This window comes from Trichosurus vulpecula, chromosome 6 (genome assembly GCF_011100635.1).
Source record: "Trichosurus vulpecula isolate mTriVul1 chromosome 6, mTriVul1.pri, whole genome shotgun sequence".
NCBI lineage: Eukaryota > Metazoa > Chordata > Mammalia > Diprotodontia > Phalangeridae > Trichosurus > Trichosurus vulpecula.
The window spans coordinates 55526243-55553994 of NC_050578.1; the positions used below are offsets into that span (position 1 = coordinate 55526243).

General features: G+C 37.7%; 1 protein-coding gene across 2 annotated transcripts in view; it reads left to right on the forward strand.

Annotated features, from left to right (window-relative positions):
• MANBA (mannosidase beta) overlaps positions 1–27752 on the forward strand; it is a 121535-nt gene that overhangs the window by 77476 nt on the left and 16307 nt on the right. For both annotated transcript variants that reach the window (XR_005010688.1, XM_036763994.1), the window contains exons 12-14: positions 7815–8033; positions 11774–11938; positions 23947–24091. Coding sequence is in view for 1 of the 2 variants with exons in the window: in XM_036763994.1 (XP_036619889.1) it covers positions 7815–8033; positions 11774–11938; positions 23947–24091 (529 nt within the window). In the remaining variant the exon portion in view is untranslated. The remainder of the gene's footprint in view (positions 1–7814; positions 8034–11773; positions 11939–23946; positions 24092–27752) is intronic.

Here is a 27752-nt window from a genome sequence, read left to right on the forward strand (position 1 = left end):
TTAGCGGAGAATTTGCTCTTGAACATGGCCTAAATCAATTAGAAAATCTAAATGGAGACTCCCTTTTCCTCCCTTTTGGGGTTCCTAAAAAGGAGAGTTGGCATTCTTAGCCCCACAGCCATTACTAGATCAATTCCATAGGCAGCAGATTCTCTGAAGGAGGACAGCAAGGGGGAGGGGATGAAATGGAACTGAATTTGAGAATTGTATACTCCGTATGCCTGCTTTGGATAACGTTAGATCCCACCTTCTGGGCAGAGGAACAATCTTTAGGTGTGGGCCTTACCCTCCAGACAACCATAAAGGTCTGAGCAGTTAAAACTTGGTGTTTGTTCATTAACTGCATCACAGCAACCAGCTCCCTGGGTAAATACAGTTGTCTACAGAAATAGCTGCTCTGGCGATGGTGAAAGGAAGCGTGTTGTTGGGTTCAAGGGTGATGATATTCATTCCTTTAAGAAGCTTTGGACATATATTTTGAACATGAAGTGGACATGTTTAATGATCAGTCTATGGGAGTTATGGTAAAATTATATTGTGATGTCTGGGACTAGGGAAGTTAGGGTCCTTTGTCCTGCCACTTCCCTACCTTTGTTCTTCAAAGTCATCCAGGTATCCCATTTGAGAGACTGTTGGGATGAATCACCCTGGGGCAGGGTCCAAGGTTTCTCTAAGACTTAGGCCATTCTAATTGCCAGAGTGCAGTTGTCTGTGTGCCCTAGTTGACTGTGGTTTGGAAGACCACTGAGGAGAGGAGTAGCCTTCCTTGGGAGTGAGTGAAAGACCTCTTGTGTGAGTCTCATTTGTAGTGGATAATCAGAGGGAATGTATTGTGAATTCTAGGAAATAAGTACCTATATGGTTCCTTACTCTATACTACTTACTTTAAATAGGGCTAAATGCAAACTCTTTTTCTGTGTAGCTAAATAATAATGGTTCCTGGGCATGTGTGTGATAGCTATTTCCTTCCTAGTAATGGAGATTAAAGAGGCTGGAGCAGTACAGATTCTCTTTATAATAACTTTGTGTGGCTGATGAAGATGGCAGAGGGTACCTAGTAATTTAGAGCAAATTATGGGAGCTGAATAAAGTTGTGATGGTGATTTCTTTGGTCCTTCCTTACCTCATCAACATGCTGGACCAGGTACCCCAAACCCTGGTGTAATATTATGGAGTTTTTTTTTATTTTAATGGTGCATTTTTTTCTCTCTTCCTATGGCTAAGTCTAGTTAGGAATAGTTTGGTTTTACCTGGGAAGGAGCTTGGTATACATTTACCATCCTTCCTCAGGTTTATTTGAATTCTCTTTGATACTGCCACAGTTTTCAGAGGTGAAGAGTGACCTGAAAGAGATCCTACTTCATAGGAGCACTGATTTTGATCACTACATTAATTATGTAGTGTTTATTTGGCCAACAAAGACCACAGTGGTAGAGAGATAGCATGGTGATTCATATGAGAGACAAAGGATGGGAGATGTACCCTGTGAAGATTCATGATCAACTCTGCTCAGTTGAATTGGGTGATACACTGGATGGGGAGAATCCAGATGACTACAGATGTAGTTTGTAATAAGTTACTGGTACTCCCCCATTTTTTAAAAGGAATTGGGAATTGTGGGGATAATAATCTGGGAATTGTGGGGAAATGGTGGCATGTTTAGGACCTAAAGGAGCCCAAATCCTATACAGACATTCCAAGAAAACCTCTAAAAATGTACCAGAAGGAATAATTATAAAGAAGATGCCATAAGCTCCTCCATCCAGTCTAGGACTGTATAAAAAGACTGTCAGAATCCTATGGAAGCTTTGAGTAGAGACAAGGCTGGCCAGGCAGAAGCCAGAACATGGTGTAGGAATGCATTAATCGCAAAACAAAAATGGTGTGGCAGGGAGGAAAGGTGAGAAAAAGAAAAGTGAGGGGAAAGAGTTTAAGATGGAAGGCAGGATAGGTGAAGTAGTGGTTATAAGCAAACCAAAATCCAACATTGGAGAGTTGAAGGGTCATTAAAAGGAAAGAGAGTAAAAACTTATGATAGAGACAGGGCGAAGGGAAGAGAAAAGAAGAAACAATGGAAATAGAATGCTTTCATTATAGATCACTAATATTAAGCATACTTCTTTTTCATCACCTTCTTTATTAAGAAAAGCATTAGGGGAAAAGAGAAGAAAAAGTACAGTAGGACAGGGGGGAGGAAAATATATAATTAACCATAATAACCATTAACAAAAATGGGACGAATTCATCTATAAAATGGAAGAGGATAGCAGAATAGATTAGAAGGCAGAATCCAGTAGTGTATTGTTTACAAGTAACACACTTGAAGCAAAAAGATTTGCACAATTAAAATTAAGGGTAAGAATAAAATCTCTTATGATTCAGGTGAAATAAAAGAAAAAAAAATCATAGTTTCAGAGAAAGAATTAGTAAAAGTAGACAATAAAAATAGATAAGTAGGGACACTATGTTTAAGGATTCAATAGACTATGAAACCCCAGGAATTTTAATATATGTGCCCTGAACAGCAGAGCATCTAAATACTTAATGCAATTATAAGGAGAAATAGAAAAAAGTGTAACACAGAGTTCAGTGTATCCCTTTCAGACCTAGACAGAGCTAACAAAAAAGAAACAAGAAAGAAGTTATGAACCTGAATAGAATGTTAGGAAAATTAGAAATGATATCTCTGATAATTACTGAATGGGATCAGAAAGGAATTTGCATATTTTTCATCTGTTCATGGCACCTTTACAAAGATTGACCATGTATTCACACACACACACACACACACACACACGCAGGAAAACAGAACTTGTCCATTAATAGAAATTATACTCAATAAAGAGCCTTTGAAGAAAGGAATAAAAATTAATTGCAGAATAAGTAATCCTAAAGAACACAGACCTAAAAGTCATAGAACATATAATAGAAACAGTGGAAAATTTCAGCAAAGAACATATATGAAACAACGTATCACAACTTAAGAAATGCTGCTAAAGCAGTTGTTAGGGGAAAATTTACATCTCTAAATGCTTCCTTCAACAAAAGAGAGAAAGAACAGATCCGTGAACTTGGGAGGTAATTAAAGAAAAAAATAGGAAAGTGACAAATAAAAAAAAAACAATAAAACACTGAAGTAGAAATTTTGAAAAATTAAAGAAAAGATGAACAAAAGTACATGCAGAACAACCCATTAATAAATAAAAATTGGAGCTGTATTTGAAGGAAATTAATAAAATGGATACATAATTATTTAGAATTTTTTAAAAAGTAAATTGGATCAAAAAGGAAAAAGGAGAATTCATATAAGAACATATGAAAATAAATAACAAATGAACAAATGAAAATAAATTATCAGAAATTATTTTTCTCTATTATATGCCAAGAAAACTGATAAGTGGAATAGATTATATTTATAAAAATAATAATCATAATAAAATTCCCAGACTAACAGAAGATTTGGATTATTTAAATGACCCATTTAGAAAAAAGAAATTGAATAAGCCATAATGAAATCAAAAAACCAAACCAAACCAATAACAATTTTAGGACCATATGAATTTACAAACGAATTCTATCAAACATTTAGAGAACAATTCCAGTATTACATACCCTGTTTGCAAAAATGGGAAAAGAAGATATATTTCCAAATTGTTTCTATGGTGAAAATATGTTCTTGATAACTGAATCAGGGAAAAAACAAAGTAGAGAAAGATAACTACATATCAGGGGTTCTTAAAATCAGTCTCAATCTGTCCCTCCTTCCCCTCCCCACCCCACCCACTCTCTCACTAACACTCTTTCTTTTTTTCTCTCTTTTGGTCATAGACTTTTTGATAATTTGGTTAAGCCTGTGAACCCCTTCTCAGGAAAAAAAAAGAGTTTTTAAATAGCTGAGCTAAATGGTAAATTTCGGTTAAAAGTGAAAAGAAAGATAATTTTTCTCATCTAAGTTCATAAACCCCTAGAAATCTGTTTGTGTACCCCAGGTTAAGAATCTTTTTTATAGGCCAATATCTTCAATGAATATCAATATAAAAATATTAAAGCATTAGTAGAGTAGTACAGCATAATGTGGAAATATGTTTAATATATTTGTACGTGTATAATCTGTATCAGATTGCTCACTGTCTTGGGAAGGGGAGGGAAGGAGGGAGAAAAAAATCTGGAATTCAAAGTCCTATAAAAGTGAATGTTGAAAACTATCTTTAAATGTAATTGGAAAAAAATATTATTCAATGGGAAAAAAGATTGTATGCTATGAACAGGTTAGATGTAGGTTTAATTCCATTTAAGGACATCTGTACAATAATTGACCTTATTAATGGAAAATATAATAAAAATGACAATTGTATCAGTGCTGAGAGAGCCTTTGACAAAATCCAATACTCATTTCTATTAAAAACAAATCAGTCAACAGGAGTAAACGGACCTTTCTTTAATATAGTAAATAATATCCATCTAAAACCCAGAGCAAACATTTTGTGTAAAGAAGCAGTCTTTCCAGTTAGATTGGGGCAAATCAAGGATGTCCATTATCACCACTACTGTTTCCTTAATCATTAGCAATGTGGGACATTTTTTCATGTGGTTGTTTGATAGCCTGCCATTCTTCAATGGAAAACTACCTGTTCATATCTTCTAACCATCTACTGGTGACTGGCTCTTGTTCTTATAAATTTCTGTTTCTTATTCAGGTTGTCCCAGAAATCTTAGTGCAGTTTGAAGCTATTAAAGTTGTAGATGAGGTTCCTGTTTCAGATATAGGGTGAATTATATGGTCTCTTGGGTCCCTTCCAACTCTTAAAATGCATATATGGGTGTGTGTATGTATGTGTGTGTATAGTGTGAAATAAGACAGGAAAGGTGTTTTGGAGCCAGGTTCTAGAATACCTAGAAAGCCAGGCTGAAGTGTCTTTATTTTATCCAATAGACCTTGTAGGATGTTTTGTGATCTTAACTTCATAACATTTCCATATAATAGGAACATTACTCCTTTTCCCTAGAGGGCAGTATGAGAGTTAATTAATGATTATGCAATTACAGGGAAGGTTTTTTTTTTTTACTTGATTCTAAATATAGATACAACTTTTCTCTTGTAGTCACTGTTTTGATGCCCATGCACAAGAGTAAATGGCTTCCCTCTGCTGCCTTTTTCCCTCTGTAAAATGGGAATAATAATGCGTGTTTCACAAAGACTTACTGGCCTCTTTTGGATTTTATGAGTAGTAATTAGTGCTTGTAAGAGTGCTTGTGGTTTGTAGGGTGCTTTGAAGAGAAATGGCAATAAATTAAATACTGGACGGGTGGCTGCCATTGTTTCTAATAAAATCCTGGGTTTTAAAGGTCAGCAGACATACTCATATGATCAATTCTATTAATTACTTATCAATCCTTAGATTTAATTTCCTGTTGCATAGCGTGTTTCTTTCATGTAATCTTTCTCAGGACCGTATTTTATTGTCATCCCAGATCATCCATTGTAAATAATGGAACTTTGATGGTATTATTAAATGGAAATCTGAAAGCCAGTGGAGTTGGAGTTAAGTTAGCTGTTTGGTTTCATTATAGAATGGGCAGGTGCTCTTAGGTAGAGACTAATTAATCACTTTCCTGGCTGGAACAAGCCTTTTTCATTTAACAGCCTTTTTTAAAGTACTGCTCTGTACCAGGCGCTGTTTTAGGGATTGGCGTTACAAAGAAAATAAGGAAACAATTTTTGCTTGGCCTGGCCCATAGTAAACATTTATTAAATGCTTGTTGACTATTTGCCCTCAAGGAGCTTACATTCTACAAGAAAGAAACAATGTGTGCAAAAATAGGCCAATATAAAAAATACATATGTTATGTGTGTATATCCAGTCTCCACACATACAAAGTACACACATGCATGTATATACATATATATGTACACATACATATACACACATAAAATAATAAAAAAAACATATATTTGAGCTGAAGTTTGAAGTTTGAAAAATACTAGGTTTTCCAAGAGGTGGAAATGAGGAGGAGGTACATCCTGGGCACTGGTAACAAGGGGAAATGAAGGTTGTGGACAGGGAAAAAAAAGAGTCAGCTGTTTTGGCTGGAACATAATATGTGAAGGGGAGTATTGTGAAGTCAACCTGGAGAGAAAGTCTGGAACCAGATTGTAAAGGGCCTTTAATGCCAGGCAGAGGAGTTTGTATTTTGTCCTGAAGCTACTGAAGCTTCTTGGGCAGTGGAGTGCTGTTAGGGTAATTAGGGTGGGACTTTTTTTTACTGTTTTCTCTTTTGGAATGCTGAGGTAATAAAGTACCTTTGTTGAGTTTTGCTTTTCAAGCAGACTTTTTGTTGTCTTTGTTTTGGAGTACTTCTTAGTACTAAGAAATCTTTGATTGAATTGAAACAAGTCTTTGATGACTTGTTTAAGTCACAAGAAGGCCTAAGTCATGTGGGTTTGAGTCGCGTGGTTATGGTTGTGATGTCCTTTGACCCTGAAGAAGTATATATAAACTCAGAGTTTAGCCTTTTGCTTTTGGGGGCACATTCATTGAAAGAGTGTTGGTGAAGAGACTCTGGGTAGCTGTTGAAGCAGCCCCCTGGCTTTGAAAACCCAGATGGTGGTGCTTTTCTCTCTGGTAACTATGCATGTATTGCTATGATCAGACAAAAGCCTGTTGGTTGATCTGTTTATATTTTCTGTTTGTAATTTCTGTTTGTATTTTCTCTGAAGTTCAGCGTGCTGGCTTTTCCCCCTGAACTAAGTGAATAGTATATGTATGTTTAATTAAAGTGAGATTGTTAACCCTTTAAAGTTGCTTTCCTTAGAAAAGCAGATCAAAGGACCTGTGCTAGCAGCCCTCTTGTGCGCTGGTGTTATTGATCTTACACCCCCACAGCAGCTGGTAGCAACATTGTTGTTACAAGTGCCTGCACTTAGGAATAACAGTTTTCTAGTTGTGTAGACACAGGATTTGAGAGGGTAGAAACTGGAGCCAGGGAGACCAAGTAGAAGATTATTGTGTAAGTCTAGGGAGAAGTGATGAGGTCCTAAAATAAGGTAGTGACAGCATGAGTGGGAGGAAAGAAAGGGAGATGATTCCAAGAGATGTGGAGGTAGAATTGACATGTCTTGGCAACTGATTAAATACGGGAGACGGAGGCAAGAAAGTGAAGGACCTGCCATAATGCCAAGGTTATGAACCTGTTTCACTAGATGTATTGCTGACATTCTCAGTAGAAGTAAGTAACCTACATAATTCAGGAAGATTTTGGTTTTGGTTCCATTTTGGGCTTCTTGTTTGAGGTAGCTTAAGTACACCCAATTGGAAAGGTTCCATAGACAGTAGGTGATGCTGAACTGGAACTCCAGAGATACATGAGGACTGGATATATTGACCTGGGAGTCATCTGCGTGGAAATAACTGAATCTGTAGGGTCTCTCTGATCATGGATTTCAAAGAATGAAGGGAAATGAATAAGGTTGTGGGAATTGCTGTGCATTTTAATATTAATGAAAATAATCAGTCAGTTAGTATTAAGTATCATCTTTATGTCAGGGAATTTGCTGCAGGCCAGGGAGGAAAGACAAAGTGAGGCAGTCTCTGCCGTCTTGGTACTTACGTTTTACTTTGGTGAAGGCGGGGGGCAATATAAATCAGATACATTATAACAGGAAAATTGTCTTATTTTAAAAATCAATTCCTTGTCATTCTAGATAGAAGACGTTTAAGTTTAGTTTGAGACAGGAAGCTGTTTTGAGGTTTTCATTTTCCATATGAAAGTTTGATTCTTTAAACCCTTATTTGATTTGATTTATTTTAATACAGGAGGACCAGACTCGTCCTTATATCGCATCCAGCCCTACAAATGGAGCAGAATCCATAGCAGAAGGCTGGGTTTCCCGTGAACCCTATGACACCCATTTTGGTGATGTACATTTTTATGACTATGAAAGTGACTGCTGGAACTGGAAGGTGTTTCCTAAAGCTCGATTTGTTTCTGAATATGGCTATCAATCCTGGCCCTCCTTCAGTACGTTGGAAAAGGTAAACCTGTGGTTCATTTTTCTCCTGCATCAGAGAGTCGGAGTGGTGGGACAGGGAACACATTTGCAAAGAACATCTGAGGTCTAGACAATGGCCAGCGGGTGACGTGACATGTTCACTTTCCTACGTAGAGTAAGTATTAGGGAAAGAAATCAGCGAAGAGATAATTTTTCTTTACATCATTATGTAAGGGAGGTCTCCTTTAAATAGTGTTTCTTTGAATTCATTTAGCAAACATTTATTAAATGCTACTGTAGTTTTCTTTATTTTTGCTGTTAACTATGTACCTTCAACGTTGTTTCCTTCAATATTGTTTCCTTTTACTTATATGCATTGAAACTTTATTATATTTCCTTTTACGTATTTACTTATTTTGATATCTGAAGAGCCATTGGTTGCTTAAGTCAGACTTAGCGTATTACAGAAATTATTCAGATTAACTACTTACTATGAGCTTATTTTCTTTCTATTATATTTGGTTGTGCCAATAGAATATAAAGATTTGATTAGCTTAACTCATTAAAAAAAGGCATATGGGCTAAGTGAACATTTCTTATGTTTTTATTTCATGTTGTCAGACTCTTTCAGTTCTGTTTTAGGCATTGTGGTTGGTTGGGAACCAATATTTTCTATATAAATTTAACTTTCTAGCTCCAAAGATTGTTTCATAATTGTAAAATCATAGCTCTAAAGCTAGAAAGAACCTTAAAGACCATCTAGTCCACCCCCCCCCCACACACCTCCTTATTTTACAGATGAGCAGTATGAATCCCAGAGAGCCTAAGTCACTTGACCAAGGTCACACCAAGATAAAGTGTCAAAGGTGGTGTTTTGAACCCAGGTCCTTGGACTCCTGAGCCAGTATTCTTTCCTTTGTAATACACGTGTGTATTCCTGATGTCAGTCTGTTTCAATAAATAGAGATAGGATTAAGGATGAACACTGAACCTATGAGCTCATGTACAGATCTCCGAGCACTTGTAACTGGCCTTATACCAACCGCCACTCCTGGTTGCAATTCTGTGGAAAGGTTTGGTTGTGTTTTGCAGAGTGATATGTATAAAATCTCTCATGTGTTCTGGAGAACAAATACACCAAACCTCTACCCTTCAGCCTGCTACTTAACAGTTATCTTTTCCATTCTCTGGGGTCAAAGACTAGCTGTCTAGGTATGAATGGGAATTGCCTCAGAAAGTACTTTAAAATATAAGATATTCTCATAAATTCATTAGCTTTGAACTTTCAGTGCAGTGAAACCAAGGAAACTTCCTATAAGCTTTTTATTTTCTTTGAGTCTCAAATCCTGATCTCATAGTCTAGACAACCATTAATGTTGCTGGCTGTATACTTATACTTTATTAATAGTAACAAATGATAGAAAGACAGATAAATATTTCAGGAATGTATTAGATGTGATAAATCTTACAGTTATAGTCAATTCAAAAGCAGGGAAAAAAAGCTGTCAGTTTGACTTTTCTCCCAAGGGCTATAGCTGCCAACACCTCCAAAATACTGGAACCGGGGTCCAACGACTCACCTTTCATGAAATCACTGAATTTGGAGACTTTAGCAGCCGTCTGATAATACATCAGATGGCACATCAGCCACGAAACAAATAACATAACCCAACACGACCTTTCTGGGCCAGCCTTTGCACTTTTGGACGATTCTAACTGTCAGGAAGTTTTTCCTGGCATCAGACCCAAGTTGGCCTTTTTACTCCTAGTTCTGGCCCTCTGGAGTGAAAAAGAACAATCATACTCCCTCCATCCTCCTCATGTCAGTTTCTTATATGTTTGTAGACAGCTCTAGTATCTATTCTTGAGTTTTCTCATCTCCAGGCTAAATATACCCAGTTCTCTCAAGAGATCATCTCTCAGGATGGCAGTTTTTGTCTCTTGGTTCCCCAAGGGAATTCTCTTCTCTACAGAACTAATTAAGCTTATTTCTCTCAGAATGTACCTTCAGACATCCAAGGATAACGGTTAATTCTCCAAATCACTTCAAGACTTCTTCTCACATGGCAGTTAACCTGTAGTCTCTCACGGGTTCTTTCTGCCATGACAATTGACTACTTCATTTTGTCAGACACTGTTTCTGTGACAATTTTCCAAGTCTCCTAAGGAAAAGAGGTCTTTGTCCCTCCTCAGTGTTTCACACAGGCTCCTCTAAAGAGGAGAGTTCACAGTCAGTTCTCAAGATTTGCCCCTCTATATTAAAGGTACAGTAACAGTATCCAAGGGGCAGCGAGGTGGTGCAGTAGATAGACTGCTGGGCCAGTAGTCGGGAAGATTCTTCTTCTTGAGTTCAAATCTGGCCTCAGATATTTACTAGCTGTGTGACCCTGGGCAAGTCACATAACCCTGTTTGCCTTAGTTTCTTCATCTGAAAAACAAGCCAGAGAAGGAAATGGTGAACCACTTTAGTATCCTTGCCAAGAAATGGAGTCATGAAGAGTCAGACACAACTGAAACAAATGAACAACAACAACAACAAAGTTTCCAAAATCTCTGGGAGGAGGGTCTAGAAAGACTGGGATTTAAGAATATCTTGAAGGACAAGGCCAAGCTTTGTTAGTTGATATGGTATATATTTTTTTTCCCATAAGGCAAAGAAAATGGGCATAGGAAGAAAAAATTTTCAAAGTAAAATTATAATATCTCCTTGTAATTATTTGTATTTAAAGTACATTTACATAGATAGGAGAAATCAAAATAAATTACAGAATAATCTTTTGCTTCAAAAAAGCTCATTCTCTAAGTTCTTCTCCTATCCATCTGACCAATCATCTCTTACCCTCTTATTGTGGGTCTTACTCAGGGCGTTGTCCTGGGGTCTTCTCTCTCTCTCTCTGGATCTCTCTGGATCTCTCTGTATCTCCCTCTCCACTATTCTAGGGATCTCATAGACTCCAGTGGGTTCAAGTGTCAACATTATGCACATCATGCTCAAATCTATATAGCCAGCCCCCATTTCTGTTGCAAACTCCAGTCATGTTTTATCAATTACCTGCTGCATATTTCTTCCTTGGTATCATTTATGCATTTTCTACTCATCATGTCCAAAGTAGAACTCATTATCTTCTCTTCTAAACCTGTCCCTCTTTCAAACTTAGCATCTTCCTGTTGAAGATAACGTCTCTGTTATATCTCCCAGTTACTTGTTTGTAACTTCAAGAGTAAATTTTAAAAAAAAATTGGTGAAAAGAAAGAATTCATGTGGAACAGATGAGCAAACTCAGTGACATTTGCCATTTTGATAGTGACATTTTGTCTTCATTCCAGATTTTGTGACCAATTTCTCCTGTATGTTGATTCCCATTCATTTTTGTCATGATGAGTTCTCCTTCATTATGAGACTCCGTTGGCCTAAATAAATAAAATAATATTTTGAAAAGAACAGTAAATTACTAAACAGCCAGGGAGTTTTAGCAAAACATTGCTTTGGACAGAAGCACTTTTCCAGAATCCTGCAAAGAAGGACTTGGAAGCCCAAACCTGGTTTCACTAATAGTGTTCAGTATGGGTATTCCAAATGTCAGCTTGCTTTAGGCTTGTCCATTACTGATAAGGATGTGGGATGGGAAAATTGAAAGCAATTGTGAAAATGTCACTACAGAGAACACATAGAAACATCTTTTACAGTGTCTAGGGTGTTTTCTAAAGTCATTATCCTCAACCTGTAGAAAAGTATTTTTTGTTGCCATGGCTTGAATTTTATCTCTTCCTTTGTTTCTAAAGGTGTCCTCTGCTGAAGATTGGTCTTACAATAGCAGTTTTTCATTGCATCGACAGCATCATAGAAATGGCAATACTGAGATGCTTGACCAGGCTGCTATTCATTTCAAGCTTCCTCAAAACTCAGATCCATTGGTAATGTTCAAAGACACACTCTACCTTACACAGGTGAGGCTTTCCTATTCTCTTGCAGTTGAATGACAACTGCTCTATTTTGGTTTATGGGTTTGTATTCACTTTAATTCACATGATTAGTGATTTCTCAGAATAATTGGGGAATGGCAAAAATATCTGAGCTGTACAGTAAGAATTCTTTCTAGAAGCTTTTACCTTGCCTATGCTCTCACACAAGGGAGAATTGGCTGTAGCAACCTGACAGGTTTGGAAGAATATCTCAGTCAGTTTGCTGTGTTTGAGATGAAAACTCAGAGTGATTTTAATTTTAATTTTTGGTGATTTGGGTCAATCTTTTATGTGGTGGTTAATAACTTCCAATTTTCTTTTAAGAACTGTTTGTTCATATCTTTTGATTCTTTATCACTTGAGAAATGGCAATCATTCTTATCTGTTTATGTTAATTTCCTATATATCTTGGATATCAGACCCTTATCAGAGATATATGATGCAAAGATTTTTTTCCCCAGTGACCCCCATTTTTATCTTAATTGCATTGATTTTGTTAATATAAAAGCTTTTCAGTTTTACATAATTGAGGTGATCTGTTTTTTTCTTTTGTGTTTATTTCTGTCCTTTATTTTAATTCCAGATTTCTTCCTTGCCATAATTGTAGAAGGAATGAGATCTTGTTATGTTATTATTTTACTAATGGTTTTACAAACTTTAAATATTCAGGTTGTGTATCCATCCTTTAATATTCATGTTGGTGTGAGATATTCATCCCATACCATGTTTTACGATATACTACCCAAGGGATAAAAGAGTTGAGCTCCTTCTATTAGTTTCAATGTTATGACTTTTAAAGATCTTACCTTATCTCCTTTTATTTTTTTCATGCTCCATCTCCTATAGAGATATCATTTCATGGGGGAAGCAATGTCAGAAGGAAGCATCCATGACCTAATAGAATTAGCCTGTTCTCCAAATCACATGGCCTAGGTCTTTCCCTTCCCTTCCCTCCCAGTTTTTGTCCCAAAGGCCATACCATTTGACTTTCGGCACAGTACTTCCCCCCAGCACTTCAGGTGCTGCCTACTTCTAGAAATTAACTCTCCCTTTTACTCGGGGCGGGGGGGGGGGGTAGGAATCTGCCGAAGATAGTATAACAGTCCCATGCAGAAGGCAGCCTCCCAGTGCACAAATTTTTACCAAACCATGCCCATCCTGGTGCCCATCACTCACCTCAAAATCATATCTTCTCTTTCATATGAATGCTCTTCAAGCCATTGCCCAGTCATCAAGGGTTATGAACAGGCAGTGTTCAGAAAAAGAAATCAAAGCTTTCAATAGTCATATGAAAAAATGCTCTAAATCACTATTGATTAGAGATATGTGAATTAAAACAACTCAAAGGTACCACCTCTCACCTGTAAGATCGGCTAACATGACAAAAGAAAAATGACAAATGCTGGAGGGGGTGTGGAAAAATTGGGACACTAATGCACTGTTGGTAGAGTTGTGAACTGATCCAACCATTCTGGAGAACAACTTGGAACTTTGCCCTAAAGACTCTTTGACTCAGGAATACCATTACTAGATCTATATCCCAAAGAGATCAAAGAAAAGGGAAAAGGACCTATATGTACAAAATATTTATAGCGACTTTTTTTGTGGTGGCAAAGAATTGGAAGTTGAGGGGAGGCTCATCAACTAAGAAATAGCTAAACAACTTATTTTATGTGATTGTGAGAGAATGCTATTGTGCTACAAGAAATGATAAAGGAGATGGCTTCAGAAAAACCTTGGAAGCACTATATGAACTGATGCAAAGTGAAGTGAGCAGAACTAGGAGATCCTTGTATGCGGTAACAAAAACATTGTAATGATGATCAACTATGAAAGACTTACGTACTCTGATCAATACAGCAGTTCTGAAGCACTCATGATGAAAAATGCTATATGCCTCCAGAGAAGAGAACTGATAAATTTTGAGTGCAGTTTGAAATATAATTTTCTTTGCTTTCACATGCAAAATTCCTACCCAGCTATTCCCTCCAGTAAAAACAAAACAAAACAAGCCAGAAACATTGATTCACTGGGACAGTGTATGGGGGGGTGTGGAGTATATAGTTTATGGTACCTCAGTTCAGTTCTTGCACCTTTGTTTCCTCTGAGTTAGTTCCCCTGAAATTGTTATACTGGTGGGTCCTTTTTATCCCATGATGGCCCTTCTTTGTTCCATATTTTATTCTAAGCCTCAGTCTTCCCCCCCCCCCCTTAATCTTTAAATATGAGCTAATTAATTTCATTTCTTCCTCTTTTCTTGATAATTATGCTTTGCTTGCATTTGGGGTATTTGCAGATTAAATAACATAAAGTGCTTCTCTGTATTAATTTTCTTTAGTCTTTGTATATAGTCCTCGACAGGGAAATTTCTATTTTTTACATTTGTTCTTTTCTTGGTGTTGGCCTTTTTAGATGTTTTTCAGGCTATTTTCCTCCCATCATTTCACAGAGCTGTTAGAACTGTGTCTGTTACTTTATTCTGGTATAACAATTCCACACAGGAGGCAGCTTTTATTTAGGGAGAGAAGGAAGGGGAAAGACCCAGGCCATGTGATGTGGAGAACTGGCTAATTCTATTAGGTCATGGCTGCTTTCTTCTGACATTGCTTCTCCCATGAAACTGTGTCTCTATAGGAGGTGGAACAGGAAAAAAATAAAAGGAGGATAAGGTAAGGTCTTTAGAGGTCATAACAGTGAAATTGATAGAAGGAGCTTAATATAAATTACCCACTATGATCAGTCAAGGGTTGACAGAATCAATTGTTCTTTCCTGAATTTATTAGCATTTGTCCCAACATAATTAGAAACCTGATTTACAAATGGAATTATTTACAGTGGGTATTGCCTGGTTACTTTCCAGAAAATTGGCAATATAATAATTTCAAACGCTGGCTGTGAATTAGAATCAGTAATGATACCTTGGAATTCTGTGTTTACTAGGTTTATTCTGAACTGTCTGGGATGAAAAAAAATAGTATGATGACTTTTAAAAATCACTACTTTAATTGGTTGGGTGACGTAAAATGGAAGTTGATACCTATTTTTCTCTTACTAATGGAATTTTAAATCATTTTTCATCTGTACACCAAAAATGAAATCCTCCCCTAGCTCACTTTTGTGGATTTTAGTGGATTCACCTGTTAGTTACTATTCTGTAACTACTATCCTGTAACAACAGTGGGACCAGCAGCTGCTGTGGAGGTGAAAGACCAGCAACACCAGCACACAGAAGGGCTGCTAGCATAGGTCCTTTGATTTGCTTTTCTGAGGAAAGCAACTTTAAGGGGTTGACAGTCTTACTTTAATGAAACATACATATATCATTCCCTTAGTTCAGGGGAAAAAGTCAGCACCCTGAACTTCAGAGCAGATACGAACAGAAATTACAAGCAGAAATTATAAACAGAGCAAAATAACACAAATCAACAGACAGGCTTCTATCTGCCTGACCATAGCAATACATACACAGTTACCAGAGAGAGAGAAGCACCAATATCTGGGTTTTCAAAGCCCTGGGCCTCTTTAACGGCTCCCCAGAGTCTCCACACCAACACTCTTCCAATGAGTGAGCTCCAAACAAAATGCTAACCTCAGAGAATATATACACTTTTTCAGGGTCAGAGAGCTTCACACCTCTCCAGGGTTTCACACCTCTCTTGATTTAATTAGCCAAAGGATGTGGGCCTTCCTACAAACAAAGTCAAGACTCAGTCAAAGGCATTGGACTGCCTTAGCACTGAGAAGCACTCCAAAGCAAAAGACAACAAAAAGTCCCACTTTGCTTGCCCTTACATATCCTTATCCTCAAGATACCATGAGACCTTAGACAAGCCACTTAACCACAAAATGAAGATCATATGGTCTCAGATACAGACCTGGAAAAGGTCAGAGATCATCTTGTTTAGCCGTTTCTCTTTATAGATGAGGGGCCCAGACAGGTTAAGAACAGGTAGAAAGCAGCAGAGCCATGTTAGGAGCCTGGATTAACTGCAAACCCAGCATTCTTTCCACTTCACCATCCTCTTTCAGGGTTGTTGCAAAAAATAGGTAAATAAAAGCATTTTGTAATCCTTAAATAAGGATTTGAAATATGAATTGTTATCATGCCCTTTGTGCATTCGTCTTTCCATGATGATGAATGCTGGCAGCGTGGTACAGTGAGAAGTGTGCTGAATTTGGGATCTGAGAACATAGGTTCAAATCCCAGCTCTCCCATCTCCTAACTGTGTGACCTTGGATACATGTAACTTCTCTGGGTTTCAGCTTCCTCATCTGTAAAATAGGAGGGGTAGCTTTGGTGGTCTCTGCCAGGTCCCTTCTCTCTCTAACTTATGCCCCAATAAAACTAGTATGCTTCTCTGCCCCACTTGGAGGAACCCTCCCACTGCAAAAAAAATTTCTACACTAAGCCCATCCCAGTCCACATCTCACACCTCATGCTCGTGCCTCCTCTCCTGTAAGAATGCTCTTCAAGGCCACTTCAGCTCTTACGTATTGGACAAGACTCATTCTTTGCTCTAAGGCACCGTGTTCTCTCCCATTTGTGTCTCATTTTTTCTTCCAACCATTAGTTTCTTCCTAAGCTCACAGGTAATGTTTTACCTTACCATGTCTGTCTTCTAGCTTTCTACCATATTCTAGCAGCTACCTGTTCCACATGACCTAAACCTGCATTCCTTTGCTCTTCCTGTTGACTAACTTACCTTTAAACTGGACTCCTGTTGCCTACCCTAGGCCTTTGTTACTATTTTTAGAAATATTTTAGCCATGCTCTTTTTTTTTAAACATTACGATCAATACTATCAATTACTGCTCTCACCTGCCACCTCTAATAGAGCCTTTCCTTTAAACAGATTAGGGTCACCATTTAAAACAAACACATTTCCGTGAGATTTTTTTTGTTATAACTGTAACGTTTTCAACAAACCCAAGTATTTCAACATACAGAACAGTGGGAGAAAAGGCCACTCCAAAGGAACAAGGCTAGTTAGGGTGATGGAGAACTTATTATCTCATTAAATTGTTTTTATATTGTTAGTGAAATTATAGTATAGAAACTTGTATTCAGTAAACAAAATATTTGATATAATTCTGAAATAGGTCCCTAAAATTTGCCTTTTTAAGAAATTACCTAAGACAAAAATACCCTATGATGTTAGTGTGTTAGACTTTATTTCAAAATGTTAGTAACTAAGTAAAGCATTCCTCATTAAATGTGAATTATAAAAGTAAAAAAAAATATAACCATTAAACATTTGTACTATGGGACTTTTCCTGGCAAATGAACTTAAGTATATAACCATTTCAAGCACTATAATTATAATTAAAATTACAGCTTTTTTATTGAAGTAGTTGGCACTCTAATAAAGAAATATAAGAAAAGTTTACTTATTAAGTCTCTTATTCTCATGCTTATTTTAAGAGAAAAATGTAGATTTTGTAAATTTAATAGCAAATGTGTAAGAATAAATGTTTCTAGAACATAATTACAACTTACCTACCAGTAGTGAGAGGGTTACCTAGGATATGACTGCTTATCCCTTCTCATTGGAAAAGCTAAGATGTTTGGTTAATTTTTAGGAAAAGACTACATAGGAGGGAAGGTTTTGTAGGAAATAATGGGTGGCACGGGGAGAGCTAAGTGGCACAATGGATAGAGCATTGGCCCTGGAAGCAGGAAGACCTCTTCAGAGTTCAAATCTGGCCTCAGACATTTACTAGCTCTGTGACTGTGGGCAAGTCACTTAACCCAAATTGCCTCAGTTTCCACAGCTGTAAAATGAGCTGAAAAAGGAAATGGCAAACTGTTCCAGTATATTTGACAAGAAAACTCCAAATGGAGTCACAAGGACTTGGACATGAATGAAACGAATGAACAGCAAACAACAACATGGACCTTTTTAAGCTTTGCAAAACTCTATGTGGATTCTTATTCAAGTATTGTAATGGCTCTGAGCAATAGATACTTTAGCTTCCCCCCCTTTCCTCTTTACAGGTGAGGAAAGTAAGAGAATTTAAGGGCACTGGCCCATTAGTCACACATCTAGTAACTATAAGTGGGATTTGAACCCAGTTGTTTTTTATTCCAAGTTCAGTTTTCTGACCACCTCACTGTGCTATATCTCCTAAAGGAGGCATTTTTGTATTTTTATTCTGTTTTAATTTTAGTTCCATATTCTCACCCTTCCACTTCCCTCTCCCCTCTTTTGAGGGGAAAAAAGAAAAACAAAATTCATTACAAACAAATATAGTTAAACAAAACCAATTTCCATGTTAGCCATGTCAAAATTTCCCTTAATTTGCACTTTTGAATCCATCTAGAGGTAGGTAGAGTGTTTCGTCGTGAGTCCTCTGGAACTGTGGTTGCTCAAAGTTCCTTAACCTTTCAAAGTTGTTTATCTTTACAGTATTATTGTAATTGTGCACATTCTTTTCCTGGTTCTGCTCACTTCACTCTGCATCAGTTCATGAAAGTCTTAGAAGAATCATTTCTACAGTCTCTCTAGGTAGCTAGAGTTAGAGTAGCTGGCTCCTACACCAACTCTAAAATCAAGATTCCCTGTCATAATATCCTTCAGCCTAAATTTGGAGAATAATATAGCTCAGTTCTTGGGCTGAGTTGGAGTCTTCAGTCTTCACTTGAGTTGTTAAGTATCAGAGAGCCTTCACACCCTCTGCACTTCAAGGGTCATACCTCTATCAGTATCAACTTATTTACAAAAAAGAAGCATCAAGTTCATAAAATTATATAGAATCATAAAAGGAACTTTGAAATCATTAGGAACAACCCTCTCCAAACTATCAGTTGTGCCTGTGTTGCCAACAAATACTTATCCAACCCCTGCTTTGAAGACCTCGAGTTATATGTAAAACCTTAAATTTTATGTAATCAATATTGTCAGTTTTATGTTCTGTGATTCTGTTTCTTGTTTTGTCATGAAATCTTCCCCATCCATAGATCCAAAAGGTAACCATTCCCTGCTTCTCCAATTTACATGTGACGTGACCTTTTATATCTAGGGTCATGTATACATTTGTAACTTATTTCAGTATATACTGTTGTAAGGTGTTGGTCAAAACTTAATTTCTGCTATACTGCTACCCAGTTTTCCCAAGTTTTTGTTAGATAGTAAGTCCTTGCCCTTTGGATTTATTGCATACTATATTGCTAAGTTCTTTTGCTTCTTTAAGTCATGTATATAATTTGTTTCATTGCTTAACTTCTCTGCTTTTTAACCAGTACCAAATTGTTTTGATGATTACTGTTTTGTAGTATAGTTGAAGGTCTGGTACTGCTAGAACCTTTTCTCTTCCATTTTTTCTCTTGAGATTCTTGACCTTTTTTTCCCCCTCTAGAGGAATTTTCATTATTATTTTTTCTAACTCTATAAAGTAATTCTTTGTTAGTTTGACTAGTATGACACTAAATAAGTAAATTAATTTAGATAATATTATCATTTTTGTTAAATTGGTTTGGTCCACCCATGAGCAATTACTATTTCTACAATTATTTATACAATTACTGTTTCTGTAATTATTAATTCCAGTTACGGGAAATTAACTCATCCCCTGGGTATCCTTTTCTACTTTGGGTAACTGATTGTTAGTAAGATTTTCCTGACATTGAGCAGAAATATATTTCACTGTAGCCTCCACTATGACAAACAACATAAATCTTATCCTTTCACAAGACAAAGAGTCAAGTATTTAAAGACTGACTGTATGGTTAATGGAATATAAGATCATCCCCATCCATTAATAGGCCTCTGTGACCACGTGCTCCCTTTTTCCCTTGGGGAGGAGCCGTGTTAAAGGTACACAGGTATCTCGATTAAGCTGTGATACATCCTGAATCACACAGAGCCCATTGGAGGAGGGACTTGCCTCATGGGAAGCTTGCTTAGAGGAAACTTTCTTGCAGAAAGTTTTTCACACCTTTTGGTACTAAGCTACTTAGGCACTGAGTCATCAGGGTTGTGATGCCTTCTGGCTCTGAGCCTATTACCTGAAAGAGTATATACATTCTGAGGTGAGATTTTGCTTTGGGGGCTTGTTTATGAGAAGGATCTTTTGATTTCGAGTCTCTGAGTAGCCCTTTGTGTTCATTAAAGAGCCTCCCCACCCCTCAACTACCCAGATGTTGGTGCTTCCTTGCTGGGGTGATGTATGTAAATGTTAAAGTGTGTAGAAAGATTCCTAGACATTTGGAGCCCTGTCTATTGGATCTTTGTGATAACTTGTCTGCTGGTATTTCTCCATGTTCAGGTGCTGACCTTTCCCCTGAACTAGTGAATTACATTGTTTAATTAAAGTAGGGTTGTTAACCCCTTTTGAGTCGTCTTTCCTTTAAAAAAGCAGATCAAAGAACTTGTGCTAGCAGACGATCCTGGGTATGCTAGGGTGCTTGCTGTTACTCTGACCCTAGGTCTTCTTATAAACTAATCAGCCCTAGTTTCTTTAGCTCATTGAATTCAACAAATATTTATTAAGTAGAACTTGTCATTTTTTAGGTCATTGTTTCTAGTCCCTTCACCATTTTGGTCACCCTCTTCTGGTTGTAGTACAGTATTTGCATGTTTTTTTCTGGAATAGACTGCTCTGAGTTGAATGTTACCTAACAAGGACTCTCACTTCCTTTGCTCAGGACATGTGATTCATCTTACTACATGCTAGGATTTCTTTTCCTTTTTGACTGCCATGACACTGTGATGACTCCTTGTGCTTGCCTGTACACTTGGTCATGTTCATGTGAACTGACTTCTGACTATGTCTTCTTATCTTGTGCTTCTGTGCCTGATTTTTGTTTATTTAAAATATGGGACTTTTCATTTATCTGTCTCAAATTTCATCTTACTAGCACCACTTAGCTTCTTTGGGACACACATGTGAAAATATCTCATAGCCTCCCACGGTTTTAAAAAATTTTAGTTTGGTGTTTCTTCAAGTTCATTGTCACTGTATCAGTTTTCCTCCTCCTTCTCACCCTTACTCTTCAGTCTGTTAAAGAAGCAGAATTATTTATTTCATTAATTAAGAGACTGGGTACCTGAAGCCCCAGGTTTCAGCTCTCACTAGTTGTACCCAGTCTCCATACCTTTGGAGCCTGTTAGCCATATCTAAGCAGTGCCCTTTGGTGATCTGTTATTTGTAGAGAGGTCTCTGTTTGTTTTTTGTTTGTTTGTTTGTTTGGTTTTTTTTTGCTTTTTGGCAGGGCAATTGGGGTTAAATGACTTGCCCAAGGTCACACAGCTAGTACAAGTGTCAAGTGTCTGAGGCCGAATTTGAACTCAGGTCCTCCTGACTCCAGGGCCGGTGCTCTACTCACTGTGCCACCTAGCTGCCCCAAGAGAGGTCTCTGTTTTAAGCATTTGTTGTCTAAATTTTACCCAGAGAGTGTCTTTCCCATTATAATATTGTTGCTATAGTGATAGCAATTGTCCTTTGAATTGTTTCAACACATTTTTTTTTCCCAACAGAATCAATATATGTGGGGTGTTATGCCTATAATGAGTTTACAGATATCCACTGGCACTCATGGATGTGAACCACTTAACATCATCCCATTGCGCCTTCTGCCAGAATTAGTGTCTTTCAATGTGAGGGATTGAGCTGGTGTTATTCTATATTTCTGAGCTACAGAAAGATCTGCTGCTTTACTCCTAGACCCTCCTTCAAGCATGGATTTCTTGCACAACCTAGATTAGATTAACTTCAGTCTTTTTGTGGTCTCAGTGCTTAGCACATTGCCTGGTACATAGTAGGTACTTAATAAATTGATCAGGATGCCAGACAACTGAGTCAGAGGTTCTGAGCCAAATCTCATCCATTGTCCATATTCTTAATGTGAAAAGGCTGTAAATAATGTGCCTTCTGACCTAGTCCAGTCCCTGAGTAATATGACTAAACTGAGATTTTCTCTCATTTTTTTCTTGGAAGAATGTCTCCTTTTCTGGTGTCTGGCCCCTTTAGTGTACTTAACTCCGAACTCTAGGTTTGACCTCTCTACCTTATGAGTAAATCTAGATTCCAGGAAAGTTTGAGACACAGCCTGGCATTGACTTGGTTAATATATTCTGAGAAAGAGAATTTTACTGTTAACACATACCTCAGGCGTAGATTCCAACTCTTTAGAGTGTAAGGTATGGTGTGCATTTATTAATCTCCTTCTGTGTCCAAGCTACTGCCCCAGGCACTGGTGCTATAAAGACAAAGGTGAAGCCATGTCTTATCTCCAGAAGCTTATATTGTGCAGGAGGAATATCTCATATAAACAAAGAAGTCACTGCTTGGTCACTCCCAGGATCACAGATTGAGAGCAGAAGGGACTGTAAATCCAGCTGCCAGAAGACCTCTCCTCACCTCCCCCCCCCCCCCCACCACTTGGCAATTATGAACAACCTGAGTGTCATCGTAGGATGCAGTATGATATAGGGAGAAAAGATCTGGAATCAGGTGGGTTCAAATCCTGCCTTTGATACTAGTTTGTAAGTCATTTAACCTTTCTGAGCCATAGTTCTCTTATCTGTAAAATAGGGCTATATAATACCTGACAAGGTCACTCCTCTACTACGTGACTCCAATAGCTCCCTATTACCTCTAGGATCAAATAAATCTCTGTTAGGCATTTAAACCGTTTTTACCTTTTGGCCCCACCTTTGCTGCCTGTTACATGTTATTCTCATTCACAGACACTGCAGTCCAGCCAGCCTGGCCTTGTTCCTCCTCCATTATATGTGCTCATCCTTATTATATGCTCCATCTCTGTGTCTTTGCGCTAAGTTGTTTGCCAAGCCTGGAATGCCATCTCTCCTTCCCTCTGCCTCTTAGAATCCTTACCCTCCTTAAAGGTCCAGCTCGCCTTCCAGGTGAGACCTTTCCTATACCATCCAGATGTTATCTCCCCTCAGGTTATTTTCTATCTATGTTGTATCTATCTACATACATGCATTTTGTTTCCTTGGGCAAGACTGTAAACTTTGTATCCCTAATGGCTACCACATAGTTGACTAATTTATTATATAAAAATTCTTAATAAGTGATTAGTACCTTGTAGTACCTTTCAGGTTAATATTGTTTGAATCAAATGAGACGTTTTATTTAAAGCCCTCTGTCGGTTGTAAAATATTGTATAACTATCAGCAATTATTTTTATAATTCCTAATGGTTTGCTTTTTTTATTTAATTTTTTTCAATTAACAAAAATCTTTTTTTCTCTCCTTGCTATCTTCCTCTCACCCCTCCCCAAGTTGGGGGAAATAAAGAGAGACAAATGAAACCCTAATAACAAATATGTATAGTCAGGCTAAATATGTATATACACATACATACACACATATATATACATACACACACCTATATATATATAGCATGACTATACATATATAAGAAGAATATATATTCTTATATATAATATACAATTATGTAGAAATATTATATTATTTGTATATCATATATTTCTATATAATTATATATTTTATATATATTATTTATACACACACATATATAAAGACAGACAAATGAAACCCTAATAACAAATATGTATAATTAGGATACACACACACGTATTTCCTGACCATGCATATATATGAGAAGAATATATATTTATATATATATATATATATATAAATATATATAATATGTATGTATATACAGAGAGAGAGAAATTAAACCCTAATAACAAATACACATAGGTAATATATATGTGTGTGTGTATATACATATATGTATACATACATACATACATATGTATAGCCTGACTATGCATATACATATGTGTGTAAATATGTATATGTATGTATATGGCATGAATTTCTTTTCATAATCCCTTCAAGGTGAAACATGTGACTGTGAAATTGGCATCATTCCATGGTACCTCTTCCATAGGAACTCAATTCAGTGCTGTCTTTCATTCCTTTGGCTGTCTTCTCTCAGGGTTTCTTACCCAAGAGTGGATAAAAAGTAATGTATATCTTTTGTCTTTTCTCTTAAATCAGGTGATGCAGGCCCAGTGCATAAAGACAGAAACAGAGTTTTACCGACGAAGCCGGAGTGAAATAGTACATGATCAGGGCCACACCATGGGGGCCCTTTATTGGCAGCTTAATGACATCTGGCAGGCTCCGTCCTGGGCTTCGCTAGGTGAGTCTCTTGGTACCATTATAAGAAATATTGTGGCTATATGAGTATGATAAAATGATATGTAAGAAGAGATGGAGACCCCCAAAAGAGGGAAGTGGATTGAGAAAACAAACTACCCGAGAAGGAGAAAATTGGCCTCACCAGAAATTTGCCAAGATGAGACACTTCTGTAGATACAATACTTGGATTCTCTCCAAAGCTTCTCTCTCCGAAGGACACAAAGCCCTCAAGTTTCATCAGGGAAATGTCCATCTAATGTGTCAGTCTAGTCCTTCCATCCCCAGCACCCAGCATGCTCCCTGGCAAATAGAAGGCAGCTAAGGTATGGTGTAGCTAGCATCAGGCATTGACAAAAGTCATGTCAGCAAGGGGAATCAATTTCATTTTGAACACTTACTTATCTCATAATTGTTGGTGGGGATTTTTTTAAGAGGAGTCCAAGGGAAGAGAGAGAGCCCTTCAGATTTCCTTTGTTTCAGAGCATTGAATTTGGTGCAGTGGTCATTTCAAGCAAGAATTCCTGAGCCTTCATGCCCGCCTCACCTGTATTTCCCTAAAGTTACCTTTGCCCTATTATCTTTCTTAAGACTGGGGGAAACTAGTGCCTGCATTCCAAACAGGGTAGATCATAGATCTTGAACTAGAAGGGACCTCAGAGAACATCTAGTCCAACCTGTTCATTTTACAGATAAAATATAGCTCAAAGGATGTTCTGTGACATGCTCAAAGTCACCCTGTTGGACTATTTCTTGAAACCTTAGGGTTACCAGAATCACTTCCCAGTCAGGGTCACCTTTGGAATATTTTTAGTGGTACAGAATCTTTATCTTTTGAGGAGAAATTTGAATTTTGAGAAAAGCTAAAGGTTATTCACAGAATCTTATGTTATTAAACCAGGAATGAGCCTTAAGGATCACTGATTCCTTCTTCATTTTATACTTAAGAAAATGAGGCTCAGACAAAGTGATTTGGCTGAAATATACAGCTTAGTTAGGGATGGAGCTAGATTAGAAACCTCATCTCTTGAATTCCAATGCAATGCTCTTTCTACTATATCATTTAGAATCATAGATGATAATTTTGGGGACAGGAGTCCTCAAAATTATTAGATGTAATTATGCAGTTTCAAGTGATTCTCTTGAGCACAGCTACTAAATGAACAAGTCGTCAGGGCTGGCCTTGTCTAGCTCTTCCTTTATGGTTCTGGAAACTTGGGTGTTTCCTGCCTCAGGAGGGCAAGACCTCATCTGCCTAAATTCTGCATCGGGCATGGCAGACATTGGGTGTATCAGTGATTACCATACCCAAGCAAGATGGGATGCAACCATGGAGCATTTAGGATGGAGTCTGTGAAGCACATGGTGGTGAAGGATCCATTGGTTCTTTCATTCTCTTCTTCTCTTCTTTTTAAAGTTCCTCCTCCCTCAAAATTCTCTCTCAGAAACATAACCACATTATATCCTAGAGTTTTCTGGGAAATACTATCTGAAGAGATTCCTTATAACAATAAATTCTAATATTAATAGGCATAGTAGAGGTCACTAGATAGAGCTTTAGGCCTGGAGTCAGGAAGACCTGAATTTAAACTTGACTTCAGACACTGACTAGCTGTGTGACCCTGGGCAAGTCACTTAACCTCTTTGCCTCAGTTTCCTCATCTGTAAAACAAGGATCATAATAGCATCTACCTCCCAGGGATGTTGTGAGAATAAACTGAGATAACATAAATCTCTTTGCAAACCTTAAAGCACTATATAAATACTATCATCGTCATCATCATCATTCAAACCAAAGCTCTTTGTGAGGTCCAAGTGATATGTTCATTACCTATCAAGGGGAAATCTTGCTTAATTATTTCCCAAGAAAATTGAGGCCATCAGCTCCCCTCAATATCATTTCCCGTTCTCTTCTGCTTTGTTTTAGTCTTGGAGAAAGATGGAGGACTTTCTCCTTCCCAAGGCCAACTGCTCTACTTTTTACGTTAACCCTGTGTTCTCTGACCTGCTCCAGAAGCTTTGCCCCTTTGCCTTTTTCCCTAGGAATCTTAAGTCTCTGTTTATAGCTCTGCTGCTGCTCACTGCCACGTCTGCATCTCCTTCATCCTTTAAAAAAAAAAAAAAAAAACCTCAAAAGCCTTCCCTTGGTCCTGCTCTTCTCTCCGTTGTCTCTCTTCCCTTTTACCATCGGACTTCTAGAAAAAAAATCTCTCTACACTTGTTGGCTTCATTTCCTCAGATGCCAGTCCTCAACTTCTTGCAATCTGGGCTTCCAATGAATGAATGAAAAGGCTTTCATTAAGCTGAGTGAAGCATAATTTTTTCACTTTCTTTATTTTTCTTTTTTTCCTCAACATGGCTAATATGGAAATATGTTTTTCATGTAAAAACTTGTAGCATTGCTGTCACATTTTTTGCCTTCTCAATAGGTGGGGAGAGAGTGTAAGAGAAGGAGAAGTTTTGGGAAGTTTTTTTTTTTTTTTTAAGTTTTAAGTGGAGAATTTATTAGCCGGCGGCCATCGGGGTACGGCACCACAAATCAATGGCAAATGTGTTGGGGTGATGGCTTGGCTTATATAGGATATGGGGTTTTAAAAAAAAGCAACATTCATTATGCTCTTATTTGTGCCAAGCAATATGCTAAGCCCTGAGGATACAAAGGGGAAAACAGAGACAGTTCCCGCCCTCAAGGCGCTTACATTCCAATAGGGTGAGACCATGCACTTAGGGCAGTGGAAACCCAGTGAAGCCTTGGAGCCCCACATGTTTATTGAAATTACTCTCTCCAAGTTTACTAACCATCTCCTAACTGCTAAATTTGATCACCTCTTGTGGTTTTTGGCACTGTTGATCACCAGCTCATCTTAGAAACCCTTTCTTCCCTGGGTTTCCATGACACTGCTCTCCCTCTGTTCTTCTCCCTCTCCAATCTTCTCCATCTCTTTTACCGAATTATCATCCCTGTCACAATCCCTATGTGTTGAGTATAAGTCAAGGCTCTGTGCTGGGCCCTCTTGTATCTCTTTTGGTGTCTCTGATCAGTTCCTACAAATCCACTTATAATCTTCATGTAAGTGACCCCCAAATCTGCTTACCCAGCCCTCATTAGCCTCTGAGCTAAAATTCTACCTTCCCTACCACCTCCTGGACATTTTTACCTGGATGTACCAGAGGCATCTGAAATTTACTACCTAAAATGGAGCTCATTAAATTTCCTCCAAAACCCACCCTTTTTAACATCTCCATGTTTGTCAGCCTCTCAGTAATCTTCAACTAACTACTCTTTCCTCAAATCCCATGTCCAGGCAGTTGCCAAGCCTTGATGCTGCTCTCACAACATTTCTCACATCTGTCTTCTCCTCACATGGCCCCCATCCTATTTCAGACCTCCATCGCCTTTCACCTGAGTGACTGCAGCAGCTTCCTCATTTGGCACTTTGCCTCCAGTTTCTCGCCTTTCCATTTTGTCCTCCACGTAGCTGACAGATTGACGTCCTTAAGGGACAGGTCTGGCTATATTACTCTTCTGATCAAGAAGCTTCAATGGATCTTTAAATAAAAACTCTTCTTCCCCTGCTCTCCCCTGGCCCTGAAATATTACAGTGATCTCTTTTAAGACACATAAATAGGAATTAATTGAAATTAGTTTTCAACAGTAAAACAAT